The sequence below is a fragment of the Acanthopagrus latus genome, chromosome 20 (assembly GCF_904848185.1).
Source record: "Acanthopagrus latus isolate v.2019 chromosome 20, fAcaLat1.1, whole genome shotgun sequence".
Lineage (NCBI taxonomy): Eukaryota > Metazoa > Chordata > Actinopteri > Spariformes > Sparidae > Acanthopagrus > Acanthopagrus latus.
Window position 1 is genome coordinate 8541310 of NC_051058.1, and position 21128 is coordinate 8562437.

The window sequence follows — 21128 nt, forward strand, 5'->3', positions numbered from 1 at the left end:
TCTGGCCCTGCCAGGATCTATTCCTGCTTTGGTGTGTCCTCTGAGAGCTCTGCTCTGTGCCAGAGCTGATGATGATCCAGGCTCTACACCTCCACTCCCACCGGAGCACATCAATCACCTCCACTCCTCTCACCCCACTAGAGAGGAAGGGAGATGTGAGGGTGGGGTGGTGAAGCCTTCGCCTCCACTTCGCTCATATCGGGCAGAGAGAAAGGGAAAGAATAGGAGGGGAGGCAGAGGTGGGGTCGCTGCAGCCAACACCTCTGCTCATGTGATACCTGTCTGCAGTCACAGGATGCCAAGAGACGACCCCAGTAGGAGAGCTGTGACACATCTATGGGGGAGAGAGAGTGTGTGTGTGTGTGTGTGTGTGTGTGTGTGTGCTGCTGTTGTGGATTTCATATTTCACCTAATCTCCCTCACATCGGAACAGACACCTGGGGCGTGAAATGGATGTCTGTCCCAATAGAGGGCACCCAGAACTTCAAACACAATCATTTCAAAAAGACACCTGAACAAAACACACCGGACGATCATGTGTCGTTTCTGGAGAGGCAGTGGTTCCAGGTCAAGGGGTCAGCCCCGACTCCTACTGACACCAGCACGACTCCACAGGGGAAGAGATGCATCGGGGAGCAAGCTGCTCAGCCGAGTCAGTAAAATGATCATGTTGGGAGACATCAGAAATGAGGAACTGTTCAGCCAAAAGGGCACAAATGCCTTTTCATTCACTTCGTTTCAGTTAAATTCAGTGAACAGGACAGTTAGATGAGGCTGCTGTGAGGGTATAGTTTGTAGGTGAGCACTATATTTGGGGCCAGGTGCAGGACTGCAGGTTCATTAAAGGGAAAGTTGAGAGTATTAACACGCTGAATTAAAGCTTCAAAAACGTAATCAGCCTTTAAAAAGCTAATGTGTAAAGCCCCATCTGTCAGGCTGTTAGTCCAACACTTTTGGTCAAGGATGAAATATCTCAGCGACTACTTGCTGGATTGTCAAGTTCCTTTTTCTAACAGATGTTCATGGTCCCCGGATGATGACTCCAGATTAGTTTAAATTATCCTGGCTTTTCCTCTTTGCTCTTTTATGAGGTTACTATTTGTTGTTTATAAACGAAACATCGACGACTACTGGGTGGATTGCAATGAAATTTGGTTGACATTCATGTTCTCCAGATGATAATCCTAATGACTCGACTGCTCACCTAAATGACAACAGAACTGATCGCACTGCTATTAGCTTCAGCTGTACCTCTCCTATCAGAGCGTCTAACAGTATCAAAAGGTAATGTAAGCCTGGAAGTTGTTGAATGTCAACATCAGACAACAGTTAATGTTGGCATTCGACAATATACCGGCTCATGGATGATCAGATGTTGTTTTACATTGTAATATGCCCCCCGTGAACATGGATAACACTGTACCTGCTCAGCATTTAGCTTAAAGCACAATCATAAATAAATATGTTATGAATACATTAAATATTTCTTACAATTTTGAGAACACTTGTGCAACTGTTTGGATAATTCATGATGTAACTGCAGGGTCACATCACCATGATGTATATACCTTATTGCTTTGTCATGCTCGCCTTTTAAATAATGAAATACCGTCTGTGTGTTTGCGTGCGTCTCCTCTTTATCTCTCTGTGTTTGTACTCATGAACACGGAGGATTATCTTACAATGACGTCCGCACAGGAATGGATGTTGTAAACTGACATGACTCACCTTTTCAGGGAGCTTGAATTTGCTTCTAAACATTTCCCCGAGTGAAGGGAGATGGAAACAACAATCTGACAAGTATTTGTTCCACTAGTTTTTTTTTTGACGTACACAGTTTAGCAGCTAATAAAAACACCGCTCTGAAATGTAGAAGCGTACCAGGAGGGCGATTATTTGAAAAGTAGTAGATAATTAATGAAACTAGGAGGTTGGTGTTGGAAATTAGTAGCAGTCGAGAACTTTCTCGTGTGGCACAGAGAGAAAAGAGGAATGTTAGAGACGGCGTGTAAACATGTTGAGAGGCAGAGAGGCTGCGTATGCGGATTGTATAGAGGCGAACAGAGATATAACCTTTGTTTATGAGTGCAGGCGGGCCGGCTGACAGTGTGTATAAGTCAAGCGAGGCCGGCCCACTCGGAGATCTGCTGGCGCGCATTAATCAAGCGCCGGGGGGAGGAGGGGAACGCCTCAACACACCTCCGCAGGACTCTCTAACCAGAGGGAGGGAATGACCACAAGGTTATTGTACCTCTGCGAGACGGAGCGGCGCTTTGATTCGACACTGCTGCGCCGGAATGCCTTCTCCATAAATGTCTACTAACTGTGAACCGCAAGGATGGAGGCAGTAGACTTTTTTTTAATAAACGTCAGAGAATGGTTCATCTGGAGTCATTTCACAGCTTGAGTTATCACCGCAATAATATCCCAGAGTACGTCCTTCAGGGTGATTATAGCTGTGACAGTGATGCAGTAGATGTGAGGCACAGATGGAGATTACTGGTTATAATCGCTGTTTTACAACTGGTAAAGAAAAGAAAAAGACTCACAAAGAAAAGTAATGGAAGATTTACTTCATGGTAATTGTGAGCAAAGCTGAAGCTCATTTTGGAGATTCACTGGTTGAAATCGAGTAAAAGACCCAGCGGGGGGGTTACCGCAAAAGAGCCAACACAGCGTCTGTATTTAAAAAAAGAGCATTTTATTAAAACAAAATGCTTATTTACAAAGCAAGAGATAACACTTCTGTTGGAAAAGGTGTTGTACCTTTACAAAAAGGGGAGGAATATGAAGACACAGCCAGCTCGGGAATTAAACATTTGCATCGCAGCTGCTATAGCTTATTACACTGTCCAATCGCCCAGTAGTTTTACTTTGTTACATTACAACAAGACTGATGCAAAAAAAGACTTGACACGTGAAGCGAAATGGCTTTTTGGAAAAGTCGAACATGGTGACACAATTCCTCATTCGGCAGGGATACAAAAGAAGCTACACATTTTTCTGTTTAAATACACATTCAGGACAAATGGCTGTTTCAGAAGGAAAAAAAAAAAATCAAAGTAGAGATTGTAAGCTCTTGATGCAACATGGACGCCGCTAAAGCAAACTGCAGAAGATTTTCCCCACATCTTAAAAAAAAAAAAAAAGCAAAAAAACGTTGAGCTTGAGTGAGGGGCTCATTATGGTACCAACAGAAACATTTGTACTGTCTCCTTGTCATACTGAAGACAGGCAACTGGCGTGTCACGTAGAGTCCCTGTTGTGTAGTTATAAAAATAAATATAAGTCAAAGGAGAGATTTTCATAAAAAGATTCATCAGTCCAGACTGAACTACTGGCGAGCCCTGTTCATACCACCGGTGTGACAGCCAGGGCCTTTGTTTCAACTTGATTCCCACTTCCGTGATTAACTGGAGTTACAGTAAAGAGTGTGTTTGTCAGACGAGTAGTAAAAGTAACATCTTTATTTTGCCCTGCATCATCTCATCCCTCTCACTCTCTACGGGTTCCTCAGAGCCAGGGGTGCCAGGCAGGGTCCATGCGGCACAGATTGTCCAGGCTGTTTGCTGCAGCCACCAGGGTGTTGACTTTACTCTCCCCTCCCTCGAACTGAGCCAGGTTATGGAGGCGGGTCATGATGGCCGTGACAGCCTTCTGGACCAGTGACACCAACTGCTGGGAGTCCATGTTCTCTGGTTGGCCGGCGGGGGACAGAGGCATGGAGGTGTCCTCTTGGGTCTTCTTGTGCCAGGCGATGATTTCGTCTCGAAGGACTGCCTTCAGGATGCCGTCCACCTATCAGAGACAGAGGAAATGAGGACATGTAAGAATTAACGGTATAGATGCATGTACAATAAAACATCCTGACAGCGTAAGTCTGGCATTTTTTTAATTTATTTATTTTTAATTTATTCACTTAATTCTTTAACTTGCAATTAGTTTTGACCACCAGAAAATGATTCCCATAATAAACAGGAAAGTTGAGAGAAGTTTGAGCAAAATAAAGAAATAAATTAAAGTAACAAAAGCTTTACTCTGGACCCCTCAGACGATTTAAATGTAGTACAGTATCTAGTATAGTAAAATTATCCATAAGTTTGCATTAGTGTGGAGTAGGATTTTGTCAAGATATATCAAACTGTATTTCAGATTCTATTCTGTGTGACCTGAAAACTAATAAAGATACTTTTGGGAGAAAAGTTCCATTGACTTGGTTTTTCCAAAGCTTTCAATTTTCTTTGACCATAGACAGGGATAATGATTTCCCTCCACATCACTAAAGTTTCATACTTGGGTCACACGGTAACGACTGAGCACCATCCACTGATCAAGACCAAAGACAGAAAGATGTGGTTGAAAAGAGCTTAAAAAAATAAAATTAATATTGCCTGTAAGTGGACCTTTAGTAAGTATAGCTTATGGACAGATTTTCTTACTTTTTTCAAAATGATTTCCCTCTTTTCACTGATTTTAGCTTGCAAAAAATGACATGAAAAGCTCATATATCGACCTTTTTCATAGCATTGTGCCATGTAGCTTTGCCACCACGTAACATTTTTTTCACAAGACCACTTGCTAATCCGATAACCACTATTTCTATCTGAAGTTCTAAATTATGTGTCAAGGAATGCTGTTTCAATGCACACAGCAGGCCAATCTTCTGGGTGGACCATTCTAAGCCACGTGTTGAAAGTGTGCATCATGGGAATGAGAGCAATGAAACGTGATCAAACCTCAGTTTAAATGGAGCCAATTTCAAACATTCACATAAAACAAAGCTGCTAAGTCCAATTGAGGGCGTGTCAGTCATCCTCAGGGAAATCACTCGTGTTGTTAAGAAACCATTATGGTGACACAGAACTGAAATACATAACCGACAAAACCATGACAGGCCCACAACACTAGCAATCATCACCTAACTAGGTACGCACTGTTCCCTAACCTTACCTAAAGTGTTTATCTGGTTTCAGGCTTCAATAAATTTGAGTGGATGATTGTTACATGTTTGTTGTGTTTTGCTGTTTTCCCTGGAAACGTCCATTTTCTCCAACCACAAGAAGCTGGCAGTCGGCCTTAACTGGTTCACATGGTGGAGTGTTTTGTTTATTTGCATCTTAAGCACTTGTGCGCCGTCCACATCAGTCGGACTTAAAGCATGAGCCGGACCTATGCACAGACACCACACGCCTGTCATTACGGCCTGCTGCAGATACTTCACACAGCAGCTCCTGCTTTCATAGCATTGTTTTTGTTTGGTCGTGCCTTGGTGAACTTTCTCTCTGGGTAAGTCTAAGTGCTAAATAATATCTGGAGAATTCGTCAGGAGCTTGAATTTGACAACAAACCACCGGCTCCTCGTGACAGAATGAAATTACGCTCACTGGTGCTGCCCGCAGACTTGAACCTCAAATCTCTAAGCTAAAACCCAACCAACACTCATGTGTAATTTTTCAAGTGTAGGTATTCTAATATTTAAATATCTTCACAGTGTGATTGTTTTACATTTCATGATAGTGTTTTGAAAAGGATGCAAGAGATGTGTTAATTAAAGCTGCAATAACTAATTATTTGGCCAGTTTAGGACAGCGATGCAAACCCAACACCTGCAGTAGAGAAGGCAAACTCGGGAGCAAACATCTGATCCTCTTCACATGCATGTGACCCATTGTTAATAACACTATCTGACCAAATTTTTTTCAAACAATATTACCTTAACAATTGTTGAAATCCAACATCTAGCTCCTAATATGAAATATCTGAACAGGATAGACCTCTGATCATATGCCATGTTCAATCCTTCTATTCATTTGTATAATAAAGCATTTTTATTCTCGTCTGTAGTTCATTTGATCGTAGTAATGTAACAATTTTCCCAGCAGAGTAGTTACCTTGAAGTTGGGCTGTGCGAAGCATCGTGCCACGGCGATCATGGAGGCAGTGAGGGGGCCGGAGACGCCAATGGTGGTCAGGAACTCGGAGATGTTCGGCGTCAGGCGGAACGGGACGGGGCGATTGGCGTCCAGGTCGCCTGTGGCGTCGTTGATGTCAAAGCGGAAGTATGAGACGTTCAGCTTTCCTGTGTCCTATAAACAGAAAACAGAGTATGACATAAAGTTTAAAGAACAATTGTCTTCGAAGCAAGTGTACACAGGAGGTAGGTTTGGATATTTTATAGCTGCCGTTTATATATACTTTTTGGTGCATACTTTTTATTTTATTTTTTCAACTGAAGAATGTTTACATGATTTATATGGGGAAAAAATATGCAAAATCTGCTCTGATTGATCAGCTCTTGTAGGCCTGAGCAGGCATCGCTCAGGCCTACAAGAGCACATCAACTGTGCATGCGTTTTTGCAACTCAGCTGATGTCATGGCTGAGGGCGGTGACTGTATAGTTATGACATCACAACTTTAGAGAAGTCCTAATAGTTTGTCTAAATGCGGGCTGTGGGGACTTCTTTGTGGATTGAGCATTTTTATACTAGTGCGATATTATAAAGCACCTAGACCTGCTTTATAAAAGGTAAATAGGCAAGACAGTCCCACTTTCTTCAATATTGGACCTATAAATAAATAAAGAATTGTTCAGAACTACCTGCTCATAACCACTAGAAAATAAGGAGCTATAACCTATGAATATTCCTTTCTCTGAGGTCCTCAGCAGTCCTTCAACAACATGAGCCCCTGCAAGAAAATAACTTCTTCAGAAAGGCTAGGGGAGTTACTAAACAAGCTCACACCAACGAAATGGCTGCAGTTATTGATCTGCGTGCCCCAGACACCGTAACACGTCAAACTATCAGCAGCAGAACATCTATAATCCTCAGTTCACTCCCACTCCCCTCTCCCCGCCGCTCCCCGCTGACTTAAATATATACGGCCAAGTTTTCATCCATAAGCCTGCATTTATGTGCGAGAGGCCGCTACACAAGCAGCCATTCCAGGGAAGATAAGCTCCCTTATATGAAAAGGTGAGTGGCTCTGACAGCTTTATAGCAGAGCATTTCATTCCAGCTCGTGCTCCCTCTCCTCCTCTGTCTCGCCTCTTTCCCTCCTTCTCCTTAATTCCCTCCCCTCCCGTCTCCCCCCCCCTCTCCTACTGTCATTTGCTCCTCCAGGCCCCAGCAGAGGGCCTCAAGGCAGTGGGCTGAGACACCAGCGACCCCCAGGAGGCTCAGATAAGCCCGCAGAAGGTTGGCTGTGGAGGCAGCGCTCAGAATGCTAAATCGCCAGAGCAGCGGCCAACGATGGCTTCATTTTGGGGCTGGTGTGAATGGTATTAGTGAGTCACACCTAGTGAACTTGAGTGTGAGAAATGACAGACACTAGAGGATTTCCTGAATGTCAAAGGAGATGAGAGATGTGATGCTGTATATAAGACAGCTGTTGAGAGAATTAAGTTTGAATGAATGCCACAAAGCAGGGCCTTTTCTGTTGATACCTCGAAGCACCACTGAGCTCTGTAAGTGCCAACTTGAAGGAACTTAAGGTCTCTCTTTAGGCAGGGTGGGGCACAATGCTACGGCTATGATGTCCTGTCCTTGCACTCACTCTCTCTCTCTCTCTCTCCCTCTCTGTTTGTTTGTGTGTGTTTGTCTGTGCGCACACTCTCCGTACCGTAATCCTCCTGTGTCTAATGGGATCTGCGGAGTGGAACAGGCAGAGAGGGGGCTTAATACCAGTGCTTAGCTGCCCGGAGGAACGCCTGTCAGCAAAGGCCGATTAGGATCAGAGGGGAGGGGGTGGCCGGCTGACACAATCATCTTTAATAATGACTTTGAGAAAGCTGTCTGCAGACCCCAAGCACCAGACGGATGTGTGTAAGGACTGAGAATCTGACGCACGCACGCACACACAAACACGGACTCTTCAAATTGAAACGTCTTTGAAAGCTGTAGAGCACAGGGACTGAATATAACGTTCTGTCAAAACATCCTTCACATTGACAGCCGCGGGCTGACTGATACGCCTAGCGTGAATGTCATGGGGGAGAATGGTAATTCATATGGCCCGATACGGAGAGGGTAATGGTGATCTCTTAATGCATCTATGAGTGTATATCTATTGAATTAACCCTCATCATATTGATCCCGCTGCCCTTGACACACGGTCCAACATGTTTGTTGGTGGTGTATGGTTGCACTCCTACCTGTGCTATCTGCAGCATCTCGGGGTTGAGCCTGTTGAGGTGGAGCATGAACTCAGCCAGACCGATGAGGGCCAGCTGGATGGTAAACATCTTCCGGAAGGTCCAGTAATCAGTGGCGTTGGGGAAGGTGTGGAGAGCCCACTCCTTTAGCATGCTGCGAGGCACCATGTTGCCCTGCACCTCTTTCAGGATGTCCCGCAGAACCTGGTAGAAGACAAGAGGTGGGAGTAGAGATTAGTAGTCGGGCTAATATCAGGCCTTTCATAACGTATGATCCTTGCTACTGGCTGCTGCCTTTTTTAACTATTCACAAGCAAGTAGCACCACGTTGGCCATTTCAGGGACTTTAGGCAGCTGGGCTGGTTGGCCTACTTTTTCTTTTTAATGGGTAGTTTAGGTGATGATCAGTCTCCAGGAGCAGACCGCATAATTTCACAGTTTTGTCATCTAGAAGCAAATGCGAATGACAACACAGTACTGTATTTTACTGAAGACTCCATTTTTCATGTGTTGACTGGTTGATAAAGACGTATCTTGAAAATTAAGTTGGACCACCACAGAAAAAGCCCCTATTGAAAATGATCCCTCTACAGTAAAAACCATAAATCTCCAAATTTGGTAATTGTTTGTGTTTATAATTACCTGAAGAATTATTACCTTTATTTTTGACTAAACAGAACAAATTAAAAACAAATTGGAATACCTGAAAAATGCACTGTCACAAACCTGAAAACAAGGCTATTATTCTTTTAAAGATAAATGGTTTCACGGTATAGCAAAAAAAACGTCCATGACTGCTGTAAAAGTACAATCCAAACACCCAGGGTGCGTATCAATGCAGGCTGTATCATGCCATTGTAAGTGCACATCTGTTTACATGACCGTCTCCATACCTGGTGGCTGGCCTGTGTGCCTCTGGCCTGCACAGTTGCCAGACGATCGTAATATCTGGAAATGGGGTTGTCATGTTCGATGCCCTTCTTGGCGCAGCGTTGTTTGTAGATTTCCACCAGTGACAGAGATGAAGGGTTGTCCTCGACCAGCCGCATCTGAGGCGACACTGCCACCACTCGGGGCACTGGAGATATGGAGGGAGGGAGAGGAGGAGGACAGGACACAGGTGGGGAAAAAGAGGGGGAGGGGCAGAGCAGTGGGAGCAGAGAAAAAGAAGGAGAGAGCAGTAATAGGGAAGGAGGGAAAGGGAGAGGAAAAGACACAAACTGTAAACAATTGGTTGCACAGTCCCTGTTTTTGCCACAGTGTAAACCACAGATCTAAACCTACAACTAAAATACTCCAGAATTGGTAAACAGCTGCTCTGAAGGCATGTCAGCTCTCAGCACCAACTGGGGTCAAAGAAGGTAAAAGCTGCGCACGCATCTAAACGTTTACGTACACCAGCAGCCCCAAATTAAACCAATACCAGCCATTCCAGTTGGGAGGAAATGGGTTAGAAGGGACTGCTGAATTCCCCATCCATATTTCTGTTTTAAACAAACCAATCAAGTGCGTAAATGGAGAGAGGGCAAACATCTGGGTGGAGGCAAACCACGGGGGATGACAGGCGAGGAAATAGTGCTTGGAAGCAAATTGAAATTGTGTGTGTGGTGTGTGAGGGAGACAGAATGATAAGACAAATGAAAGAGGAGGGTCACTGCAAACAACAGCAATAGAAATGACCATGTATACGTAAAAATACGATGCTGTAAAAAACAAATACTCAATCATTGTATCCCTAGTCCCATTCTGGTCCCTGGTCCTACCAGTGAAGAAGAGGTGTCTCTTGGTGGTCTCCTTCCTCTTCTCCAGACAGGGGTTGAGGAGGCGGAGGAGCTGCAGGACCCTCTCCTCTCGGCGTGACTCAGTAAGACAAGCATCGTTCATCACCAGGTACGGGTAGATCTTGCCATTGTGGCCACGGATATACAGACGCCGTGCTGCTGTGTTGTGTTTCTGAACGATTTCCACTCTGGGCATGAACCTGAAAATAGGAGCAGAGAGAGTTGAAGTAAGAATATTTTTGGAACAGAAAAAGACCTTTAAATTCTAATGTGTGAAAGTGGTTGGAAGAGCTGCACGGGAGCAATATTTGGCTCATGTTTGGTGTTATTTAACACCCTGATTACCAGGCCCAGGGGTCCTTTACCTTGCGATCTTGATGTAATAGTGCGTTGGTTTGGGCATAAGGAACTCCCCGGGTATTTCCACCTCAGCCGTCTGCGCGGAGAAGTTGCTGAGGAAGCGACACTTCTCCTCGATGAGGAAGAACTTAGGCAGCTGCTTGGTCTTGGCCTCCAGGATCTTGATCCACTTCTTCAGCTTGGAGATCAGGTTGTGGAGCTTCATAGAGCCCGGCACGCTGAAGTCAAAGTCTGGGAGGAGGAGAGACAAGTTATTGTTACAAAAAGAATCTACTAAGTAGAGTCCGACGATACTCGACTGATGTGGATATTAGGGAGTAAAAAATTCTGATTTCGGTGTATCAGCCTATATTCACACATTTGATGTGCTTATCAAACATGGGTGCATTATTTTACAGCTGAACAATAAACTTAGTTGTTGAAAATAATAGCCCACACATGGTTTTTCTGAGTTAAAAAAACCTGAAAAATGAATTAATAAATAAAAAAATCTCTGCAACTTGGACAACATATGTCCTGATCTATCAAACATTCTCCTTCTTAAATCCCTGGCATTTTCATTTAATAATTTTTCTGACTCTCTTGGTGTACTTAAGGATCTAGTATCATTACTGAAACCAGAATGTGATATTAAAAATGTCAGAGAAGAAAACAACAAATATACCATATTAAACGCCAGCTGAATTCCTCAGGCAGGCGGAGAAAGTCTGAATGGAGAGTCCATGTGTTACACTTTCACCTACCAAATCAACTATCCTCAAAATGCCCTTCAGCAAGACACTAACCCCCCAACCACACAAGACTGTAACACAGTGGGCAGCTCCCAAGTGTGTTGGACATGACCTTTAACCTCTCCTGCAGCGATACGTTCCCACACCTGTGCTATAAATACTGCTATGTTTCTAAGTAACCTCGGCAAATGAAATACTATCCAACGTTAAGATACATGCAGGCAGCAAACACAAGGGACTCAAAGTGGAGTCATTACTCAAGAAAATGGAGCAGAAATAAATGGAGTCATAGAGATTAAAGTTTGTGGTATTAAAAGGGCTCTGCAATGTCTTTTTATTGAATTTTCAAATGGTTCAGATTAATTAAAGGGGGATCAGGGTGTTTACTTCGCTGTTGTTTGCCCAGTAACATGGGCTAACAACACCTTGTTTTTCACAGTGATGGCTTAGGGGAGGGTAGCGGTTACACAAACTTACATCTGGGAAATGTCCATTCTAAATATTGTGTTGCACTGTCGGCCACTCCACTCCAGCAGTGTGCTGCCTTGCTTGAGGGAACTTCATGGATAAGTTATTCATGGCAGGCTGGCAGCACAAGGAGAGCTGTTTGCTCTATCGACTTAAAACTCCCTGATGGAGGCTGGGAGCTGATTAAATTAGAGCTATAAAAATGAGAGTCTTAAAGTATTAAATTCCTGTTTCAAGTCACAACTCATATTGCACATAACATATTGTGATGAGCGGTGGCAATAACAACGGAAGGAGGGGAAGTGAGCAAGGCAGGTTTTCCATTTTAGAGTAAAGCCCCCAGGACATCTCTGTAACATGAATGCACACACACACACACACCTACCTCTCTCCTATTTCAGTACACCCTGTTGTGCCGCCTGTTATAATGAATCCATGAAACTGCAAGGCCTTGCCATTTCAAACCCGTTCAATCTCTCCCGGAGTGAGACCTCCTAATACTTTAAATAAGCCCTTTAAAACAGCCAATGTTCTTTTCAGAGTGGCCCTATTTCGCTATCCGTCTGCCTGCAATTCACCTGCCTCGATAGCGGAGGGAAAATTGAAACAGTCCTGAGGAATTGCAACCCGACAACAATTCAGCTCCATAAAAGTGTATAATGCTTACAAATAGAAAAAAGCGAGACATGCTGCACTCCACCATTTGAAGCCACGTAGCTATAAAGTTATATAATCCATCTTTATTGGATTTAAAACATTTTTAACTGTTTAAATTTGAAGATGGCTGCACATAAAATACATGTAGTCAAAAATAAAAGACAAACCAATATTTCACTTAGTTGTGGTCATTACCTGGGACTTTTTATACACAACTGAGTGCTCTGATGCGGTGGTCAGCAGCAACACTTCTGACTGTGGCTCCTTCAATTTACATTTACTACTTATTTACTACATTTACCAGATTTTCATTGCATCTGTTGGCAGCTGAAATGTATGCAAGGACCAACTGGTGTTCTGACATTAACATTACAGTTATGTTTTTAACAATAAAAGAAAGAATGGACGTGTCAGATTGTAATTAACCTAGTATAATATTAAACCTGCAGACAGTTTCTGAGAGAAGCTACAGAGGCGCTGAGTGCAGAGTGCAATACAGCCAGTGAGGCCAGAAGAGAGTTATTTTGAGTCCCCCTGAACTCATCTTTGACCCCTGCTCCATCGGCGAGCTGGGGGAATAGGATGCAGTGAGGAGGAGTGCGGTGTGGAAAGTATCCAGATTGCTCTCTGACCTGTGTATAGAAACCGAGGCTGCTATTCTGCCCTACCTGACAGACCACAGCAGAGGATGTGCACCGCTGCACCAAATTATGGATCTAGACTCAGGAGGTGGGCCACCTCTGTATAGAGAACCTTCATTCCCCCATGAGTGTGGGATTGTATGAATGTGTGTGGTGGGATGCAGCCAGCTTTATAGTGTCTGATTGGTGAGCTGAGTGTTGCAGAGGTCATCGCAGCAGTGTGTAAGGGATTTCTGGCAATAAAAGTTCACATTTAAACTTTATGACTGACAACTAACTGAAGGTACATAGGTGCTGAGCCAAACTGCTAATAGAATTATACCGAGTTACATTTAACTATGCTAAATGTCATTTTTGCATGACGAATGACTATTCAATACACACCAAATTAAAAAGCCAAGAAAGTTAGAAGAAGCTCTTTTGACAAAAGTCTCTGGAACAGATCCACTGCTAAAACAGTAACTCATGCAAATAGCATTCACCATAATTGGATTTGAATGCCTCCCTGCTGCCAAATGTTATATGTGCACACATAAACCCATATTTTCCGGCCCACAAACCCTGTGAAAGCGAGTGAGCCACTAACGCGGTGCGGGGAACGGGAGCTTGGCTGCTCAGCAGCTCTGTAAACCCTGTTTGTTCCGCTCTGGAAGGCTTGTGTGGTTTCAGTCTCTGTCGGCCCCGCTCCCACGTCGCCGGGGGGACAGCTGGGTAGCGATGGTCGGCAGGCACCCTGCGAGGCAGAAGCCCTGGTGACGCCTGGCTGCGTGAGCACAGCTGGCACCGTAACATCTGGAAAGATTCATCAGCACGCTACTCGCTCCGAGTCTCGCTCGCTCTTGTTTGTGTTGTTCATTCAGTCAGTCCGTGTGCCGCTCACATGCTTTTGCTCACTAATGACATCACACCTGTCTTCTTGCTTCCCCTCATGCCTATTGTTTTCTCTTTGATCATCTCCTCTCTCTCTCTTTATTCTCCTCGTAATTTTTCAAGCCTCGTAAGCTCTGGCTCACCTATATTATACATTTTTCCAAGTCAGGTGATTATTTTTTCACTAGCTGCCTTTCATTCACTCGCTGTCCTTGTCCCCCTCTATCCCAGGGCCAAACACATTAGCTCTATTGGCCACTCACAGGACCAGTGGAGGGGAAAAGCACAGGAGAGACTGAAGAGCAGAGAGGGGAAGGAGGAAGGAGAGGGAGGAGTTGCTGCACGGAAAAGCAATAAAAAGGAGAGACCAGACGGTTTACTATGAGTGCAATTTAGCGAACATGTATGTGCAGTCAGTCCATGTGAGTGGGAAGTTTTATTTGAACCCTGAAAGCTGGGGGAGCTGCAGACGAGCCTCGTTTAAACCGGGTCCACTGAACTGTGGTTCAACTCCCTTATGCAATGTAGGAAAACAGACACGTGGCTTCCAAAAACAGGGGAATGATTGTTTGGAGAAAAATGTCTCAGAGGGGGCCTTGGCTAAACTAGAACTGCACCTGTCCTGTTGGATTCCACAGCTCGCATATGAATCTGAACATGCGGGCCAAAATGACTGGAGGCTTCATCGCTGCTTTACTAGCTTACATATGAATATCACAGAATCACCGCTTTGAAATGTTTTAATCTGAAAACTGGGAATGGATCACAGAGTTGTCATCGCAGAGTGTCTTCTAACTTCTAATCTTTGATGTCACATCAGTGTACAACTGCTCAGAGACTAGAGCGGTGAAGCAGACATGTGCAATTAGGAATTTTCTGAGGTTTCAGAATTAAAAAGGGTATTCAATTTGAAGATAAAAGCTGCACACGGTTGCCAATTCACACTGTCAATGCACTCAGTGTGTAATTTCTAATCTCCTGTTGGAAGAGAAAGTCCAACATCAAGTGAAACAAAGCCCAGCAGATGTCTGTGAAGAGTCCCAACATTAAAAACCTCTGAGAGATAAATACAGTAGGTATATCATCCTATCTTGATGATTTAAGTGAATCTGGACAGTCAAGACCCGTTTACGATAGTAATTCAATGCCAGTTCTAACCTTCAATCAAGGATTTTGTCTGTAATGAGAACACAATAGCTTCCCTGCTATTGTTCTGAACTGATATAAAACAAGGGAAGGAAACTGTTTCATCTTAGTGCCATGGTACTTTTAGTAGCGGTATCCTTTCAAAATGCTTGGTTACCTGGCAAAGAGGAAACTTCCAGCTCCAACCACAATAAAACAGCACTCGACTGGTGGCTGGTGGTACTACATTAACATTTCAATATAACTGGCCAAAGTTGCTCAGTGCCAATATGGGTGGAATTATTTTAGTTAGCCTCTGGTGCACTATAAATACATAAAACCTGCATTGATGGTCAGTTTCACTCCGAAGCTGCCAAGAAATAAAATAATTTCATTACAGTTCAAATAGAGCAATGTATTGCATCAAATCTCTTTTAACAAACTTTTAAACGCCATTGAGACTAAAGGCTGAACTTTTATAGAGTTCACTGTTTTAAAGTGTCAGCTGAGGAAGGAGAACTAAGAGTCATCAGCTGTATTTAATCATCCCCTGACAGGTTTTGTGCTTGTTGAGATCATCATCGAAGTGCTGCACCATCTAAGATTAAAAATGCAGCTGACTTCTGTATAATCAAAACCACTGTAGACGTACACACACACTCACACAGTGTAATAAAGACAGACACACACACACACACACACCTATTTCTGACCAGTCACCAGAAACTACCCCTCCCATGAAATCCCATCATCTTGTTGGAAACCTTAATTACATTGCAGAACACCAATGCTCCAGCTGCTCCGCGCTGATATAAGCAGCACGAGTGTCCATGAGGATACAACGTGACCTGTTCAATCTATCGCCACAGAGGCCATCTCGTCATTTTAACTTGTGTGGACAAACAATAACAAGAATTGCGCTCTTGTTTGCTGAAAGGTGGCTGATGTGTGATTCCGGGCTTAAGGGAACAGAGCTAGGTGTTGCTGGTTTCACTACCTGGCCGATGGTCTCACCTTGTCAAATAGTCAAAAAAACCCAAACAAAACGTGTTTTCGGTCGCCTGAAAACACAAGCTTCACATTTTGTCTCTTTAAAGGTTCAAAGAGGTAAATCAGCAATGCTTCATGTTGTTTAAATGTTTAAAGCAACTAAGTTCAAAAAGTAAACACAGGAACAACCTGTGTTGTGAGAGCTTTTTAAACAGCTGTTTTTCTTTCTGTCTGTTCTGAGTCAATACAAGGGTGAGTATATCTGAAACTGACCAGTTGTGAATTGGCCTTTCATCTTCTGGAAAACAGGGTCCTGGGCTGTGGCCTGGGCCCGACGTGCCAACGACTCTGAGGCAGCGCTAGAAAACATGGTGGACACGTTGGAGACATTCTCCAAGCCAACGCCAAAGGTGCTGACCAGCTTCTTGACAAAGTTCAGTGTGTGCGGTGTGATCTTGGCGTCAGACACTGCACCGCTCTTCTCAAATGCCACCGAGTAGCATTTAGCCAGGCCCTGTTGAAGCTGCCTCAAGACCTGCAGAGAGAGGAGGAACATGGAGAAATAGTGAGGACGTTTTACAGTAATATTAGTAAGAGAGGGCCCAAAACATTTCATCTGAGGTATCTGTTGAGTCAGATCGCTGACAAATGGTCAGCAAAGAACAGTGGCACCCACATTGTTCTTAAGGAACAAAGGTGTAGCTCTGTGATGTCACACAGAAACCAAAGCAAGAGAGAGAGGGGGAAGGTGATGATAGCAGAGCACGCCTCTGCCCCTGCTTGCCCCGTGGAACGAAGCATAGAGTCTGCAGCTGCTGCCGAGTGCCCCAAACCATCACAGATAATCACAGAGACACACACACACCAACAAATTTCCGGCCCTAAATCCCTCGCCCCATCCTACACGCTCACTGCACCCATCCATCACCTGTCTCAGTCTTCTCGCCTCCTGCTGCCTCTTTCTCCCAGTCTTCCCCTCCACCCACAGACTAGCTACCTTATGTGGATGCTGCCTAGCATGGCTAAAACAATTTGCAGCAGCACCAAGTTGAAGTCAGCCCGACATCCTGCACTGACATCCACACAAGTAGCTACTGGTGAAAGGCAGGCAGATTTAAGTAGACGTGCTTCAGAAAATACCAGCCAAGAGGCAATGAAATTAAGGAGACCTACTGTCTGAAATGTGCAAGAGTCTTCTGCCAGTTCTATTTTGAATACAATTGACAATTAAAATGTCAATAGAAACAAAGTTTCGGATGAGAGACGATCTATTCACAGACAAGTCAGGACAACCCCTTAGACTGCTTGACCAGGTGGTGTGACAAACACATTGCTTTTTCTCATATGCAGAGATGCACTGCATCTCACAACCAGCTGTATTATTTTCTCACCAACTGATCCAGTGTAAGCACACACGTAGCACCAAAGTCTGGAATAAACGAAACCGGCACCTTTGTCCTCTCACCTCTTCATGCCAGTTCTCCCTGAACCACACCATCTGGTCCACGATGCCCTCCAGGGAGGAGAGCAGGGTTGGGTGCAACTCCCGCTGCATGTGCATGATCCGGCTACAGCGCCACATTGGGGCAGTGGCCCGAATAGGCCCTGGGTCGGAGGCCCCCGAGTGAGGCTGAGCCCCCACTGAACTGGGCTGCTGCTGTCCAGATGCATCTGGGCAGAGTGGGTAAGAGGGCGAAAGGATGGAAAGAGAAGAAAGAAAGGTAATCAGGAAACACGTTTTCTTTAACTTTACAAATATTATGTTTAATAATTCAGGATGTAGACAGATAATTTTTGTTGCTCAGTATCTACAACGAGGCAACACACGACAGCAATGTTTACTTACCACTTTTGTAGCGCTCCCTCTGCTCGATCTTCAGTGTCAGGTAAAGGGTGCGGATAGGGAAGTAGACAGCCTGGGGGTACACTCGTCCCACCTAGCAGATAAAAGAGGGTCACAGATTACATTTCAAAGACTCCCCCTCAGGAACGCAAAGGAGAGAAGGAGAGAGAAGGAGAGAGAGGGAAGGCAGACAGAGGTAGAGGTGGAGGGAGAGTGGGACAGAGAGACAGCGTTTGTGTGTTAGAGAGAGAGAGATCATACTGATACAGTCAGAGACCTTTGCTGTAACAGAGGGAGTGTTTGAAGCTTTGAGTCAGGGGAGTTACAAACACGTCATGGCTGAATTACAAAAACTGAATGTGACTGATGATGAAATTGCCCTCAAGACTTTCAAGAAAAGTCACCAACAACATTGGGAAAGGCTTAATGGTTGAAGCGAAGGCATGAGAGATTTCAAGTTAACACATAGCAAATTCACCTCCAACTTGGTGGAGTAGGATCCCTTTGATAAGTGAGGCAGCAGGTGAATTCAGTGTCTACCTTTGGTGTATAATTTATACATCTGTCTCTGATTCACAGTTCAGGCAGGAGGTAGGATCAGTACGCTACTGACTGTACTGTAGTTCAGCATCCAAGTGAGAAAATCAAGATTCAGTATTCACTTTTTCTTTCAGTTTTGACTTTCTTTAGTCAAGGCAAATTCACCTCATATAGGTTTATTTCATTCATCATCTCTTCATGTATTCCTGCTGGCTCAGATGGCACTATGCAAAGTGTTTGAGCTAAACACACTCTGTTTAAACACCTTAAATAAAGTCTGGAACATCCAGTGAAAGCTTTGAACACATTCTCAAAATGCCTCCTTTATGTGGCTACAATATCAATTCCACACTTGTCACCAAATCTCATTCTAATACATGAGGGGGGCAACCACTGCGACACAGCTATCACTGTGACTGTACAAAGCGAGTGCCTAAAGGTAGAACATGAGCTGAGACAATGCTCACTGAAATTCTACAGAGGCGACAACAGGAGCCTGCCATTTTTTTAAAAACCATACACAAATTCTACATCTTAAATATAAATTATTCATCTCTAAAAAAAGAACAGGTTTAGAAAATATGGCCACCTCGGAAGTTTATTTATGACATCTAGGACTGTCTGAGCAGTCATGTTCCTATCTGCCATGGTATACTCTGTTGTAGTCAGGTAAAAATGTCTTCTTCTTTTTTTTTTTTTTTTTTTTAAATGAGTACAAGTACAGGAACAATAACCAGGTTATAAAAAACAGATTTTCCTTAAATTTCTACAAAGGATGACTATTTGAGTCTGGCGTTTTTTTGGGCCATTGGATATTGGTAGAATACCAAACCACAACGTTCTCTCAGGACCCGGAGCGCAATTTCATAGGCTGCAATTACACAGCCACTTGATCCCTTTTAGACCCTCAATATGTCTGCAGGGCAGAAAGGGATACCTCCGCATCTCAACAACAAAACTGAGCTCAAAACGGGTAAAAGTGGGTAGGGAATGGATTGGGGAGGGGATAGACGAGAGAGAGATAGACAAAGAAAGAGAAGAAGCATTTTTCCCCACAATTCAGCCTAAGGCTAAATGGATTTTGGACCCTCCAAGCTTTCACTGACTCATTCCACATTCCTCTGACATGCAGTGCAGGTCTTCAGAGGGATCCTCAAACTGCACAAATCAAGATTTCACAAGAACTGGCTCAAGTCTAAAAGCTGCCGCTGAGAATGGGTTGGCCCACGGCTAACTACAACATACTGTAGTTCTGCTTAGACTGGACGACTAAAAGAGCTGTTCCAGATCCCGGCAGGTCTCAAATTCTTCAAGAGACTCAGCTCCGTCACTCAATGTAACGCTACATGGTTGGTCAGTCTGCGCTGTAAAAGCAGGGGAGACAGATAGGATTAACCAACAACTGCTGTTGTACGCCTAAGCCTGGACAGCCTGGAGATGGTACAAAGGGGAAGAATGAAAACTATTATTGCGTTGAACTACATCTTGGAAAACCACTCTTCACTTCCTCGGTAGTAAGGCAATTTTGCTATGGAGCACCTTCAATCACCACCAAAGCCTTTAACTGCTCTTTTGTGGCTTGAGAACAGCTGTATGCAGAATGCTTCCAGTACAAAAAGCCACAGACTTAGTCATGAGATAAGTTATTGTAACCTCCTCCTGCAAAATCTGCAGAAAAGGATACACAACCCAAATCTCTTAAGTCAACTGAATACATTAGTTCTGTCCTAAATACCTTTTTTGGGGCACACTGAGAAGAAATAAAGAGAAAAAAAATGATGAGCACTTCAAATACAGATTTGGACGTCTACTAAAATTGCAATAAAAGCACTGGGGTCAGCCCTCGAATTAGGTTAAATGTGGGCACATTTGCACACCCTTTACAAAAACGGTATTGTGCAATTGTTTATACACTACCCTCTCTTAATCTCTCACATTTCTCAATTTAATTTATTGCACATACAGCAAATGAGAAATGTTAATGAATCTCATCGTGACAGCACTCCAAACAGAGGGAAGAAAGATCGAGAGTCAGGGGTAACGGGAAGAAGGAGTCCTAAGTGGTAGCTAACAGCAGCATTAAAGATGAAAGAGGAAGGAAGGCAGAGAGGAAGAGGAGGAACTAGAGATCAGCCCACTAATGGGAAGATAAGAAATGTCATATTTTGGCGAAGCTGAGGTGGGCCGAGGGGGAGAGGGCGAATGGCAGACAAGGAGGAGACAGCGAGGGAGGGTGAGAGAGGAGCGCGTGTGGTGAGAGGTGTTGAGATTCTCTGTTAACTTCTGATTCATCTTCCCGCCTGGCCCCGGGCGCTCTTCTCCTCACCTTCATCAATATTTCAACATACGTTTTTTAAACATCCCGCCGCTGCAGAGAAACTCTAAATAATTCAGGCGAGTGCAGAGACAAAGCCTGCCATGCATTAAAATGTGGGTGTCTCTTTACATAAAAAAGGGGATGAAGAAGACGGTGTCAACCTTTTACCCTTCAGTCATTACAGGGTGACAAAGCAGACCAAAAGGGAGGTGTGCATCTCTGTAGCTTGAAAATCTCTACAGTCACCCATTGACATCCCCTCATATTCATGCAAAAGGCAGGTACGAGTTTAAATGACTCAACTTTACCCAACAAGTCACAACTTATAACCATGTAACAACCTTATCCTGTCCACACCTAAAAAGGTTAATGTGGTATATAAAAAAATAATTGACAAGAACATAAAAGCAAATGATTCAGTACGTTTCTGCTGCTGTGTTCATTTATTTAACAGCTAACTTGCCTTATGCCAGCAGTAACGCATGCTTAAAAGTACAGATAATTCCCAAAGTCATTATTTAATCACACACTTTGTCCGACTTCCCATGATCTCATCCACTTGTATTTGAAAACCCCCTTCCCCTCCCCCTCTTTTTTTTAATTCTCCAATTTCTCTCATATCATCTATACAATATTCCTTCTTTGCGGCAAA

General features: G+C 43.9%; 1 protein-coding gene across 3 annotated transcripts in view; it reads right to left on the reverse strand.

Moving 5' to 3' along the window:
- Nucleotides 1-2680: 2680 nt before the first annotated feature.
- Nucleotides 2681-21128, reverse strand: part of LOC119009398 (transformation/transcription domain-associated protein) — a 78399-nt gene continuing 59951 nt past the window's right edge. For 2 of the 3 annotated variants that reach the window (XM_037080623.1, XM_037080624.1), the window contains exons 64-72: nt 17623-17713; nt 17242-17447; nt 16050-16311; nt 10300-10525; nt 9917-10134; nt 9047-9231; nt 8154-8357; nt 5892-6086; nt 3514-3798 (exon numbers count right to left, since the gene is read on the reverse strand). In XM_037080623.1, coding sequence (XP_036936518.1) covers nt 3514-3798; nt 5892-6086; nt 8154-8357; nt 9047-9231; nt 9917-10134; nt 10300-10525; nt 16050-16311; nt 17242-17447; nt 17623-17713 — 1872 coding nt within the window. Of the gene's footprint in view, nt 3799-5891; nt 6087-8153; nt 8358-9046; nt 9232-9916; nt 10135-10299; nt 10526-16049; nt 16312-17241; nt 17448-17622; nt 17714-21128 lie in introns of all 3 variants that reach the window. The other variant, XM_037080625.1, reaches the window with a different exon arrangement.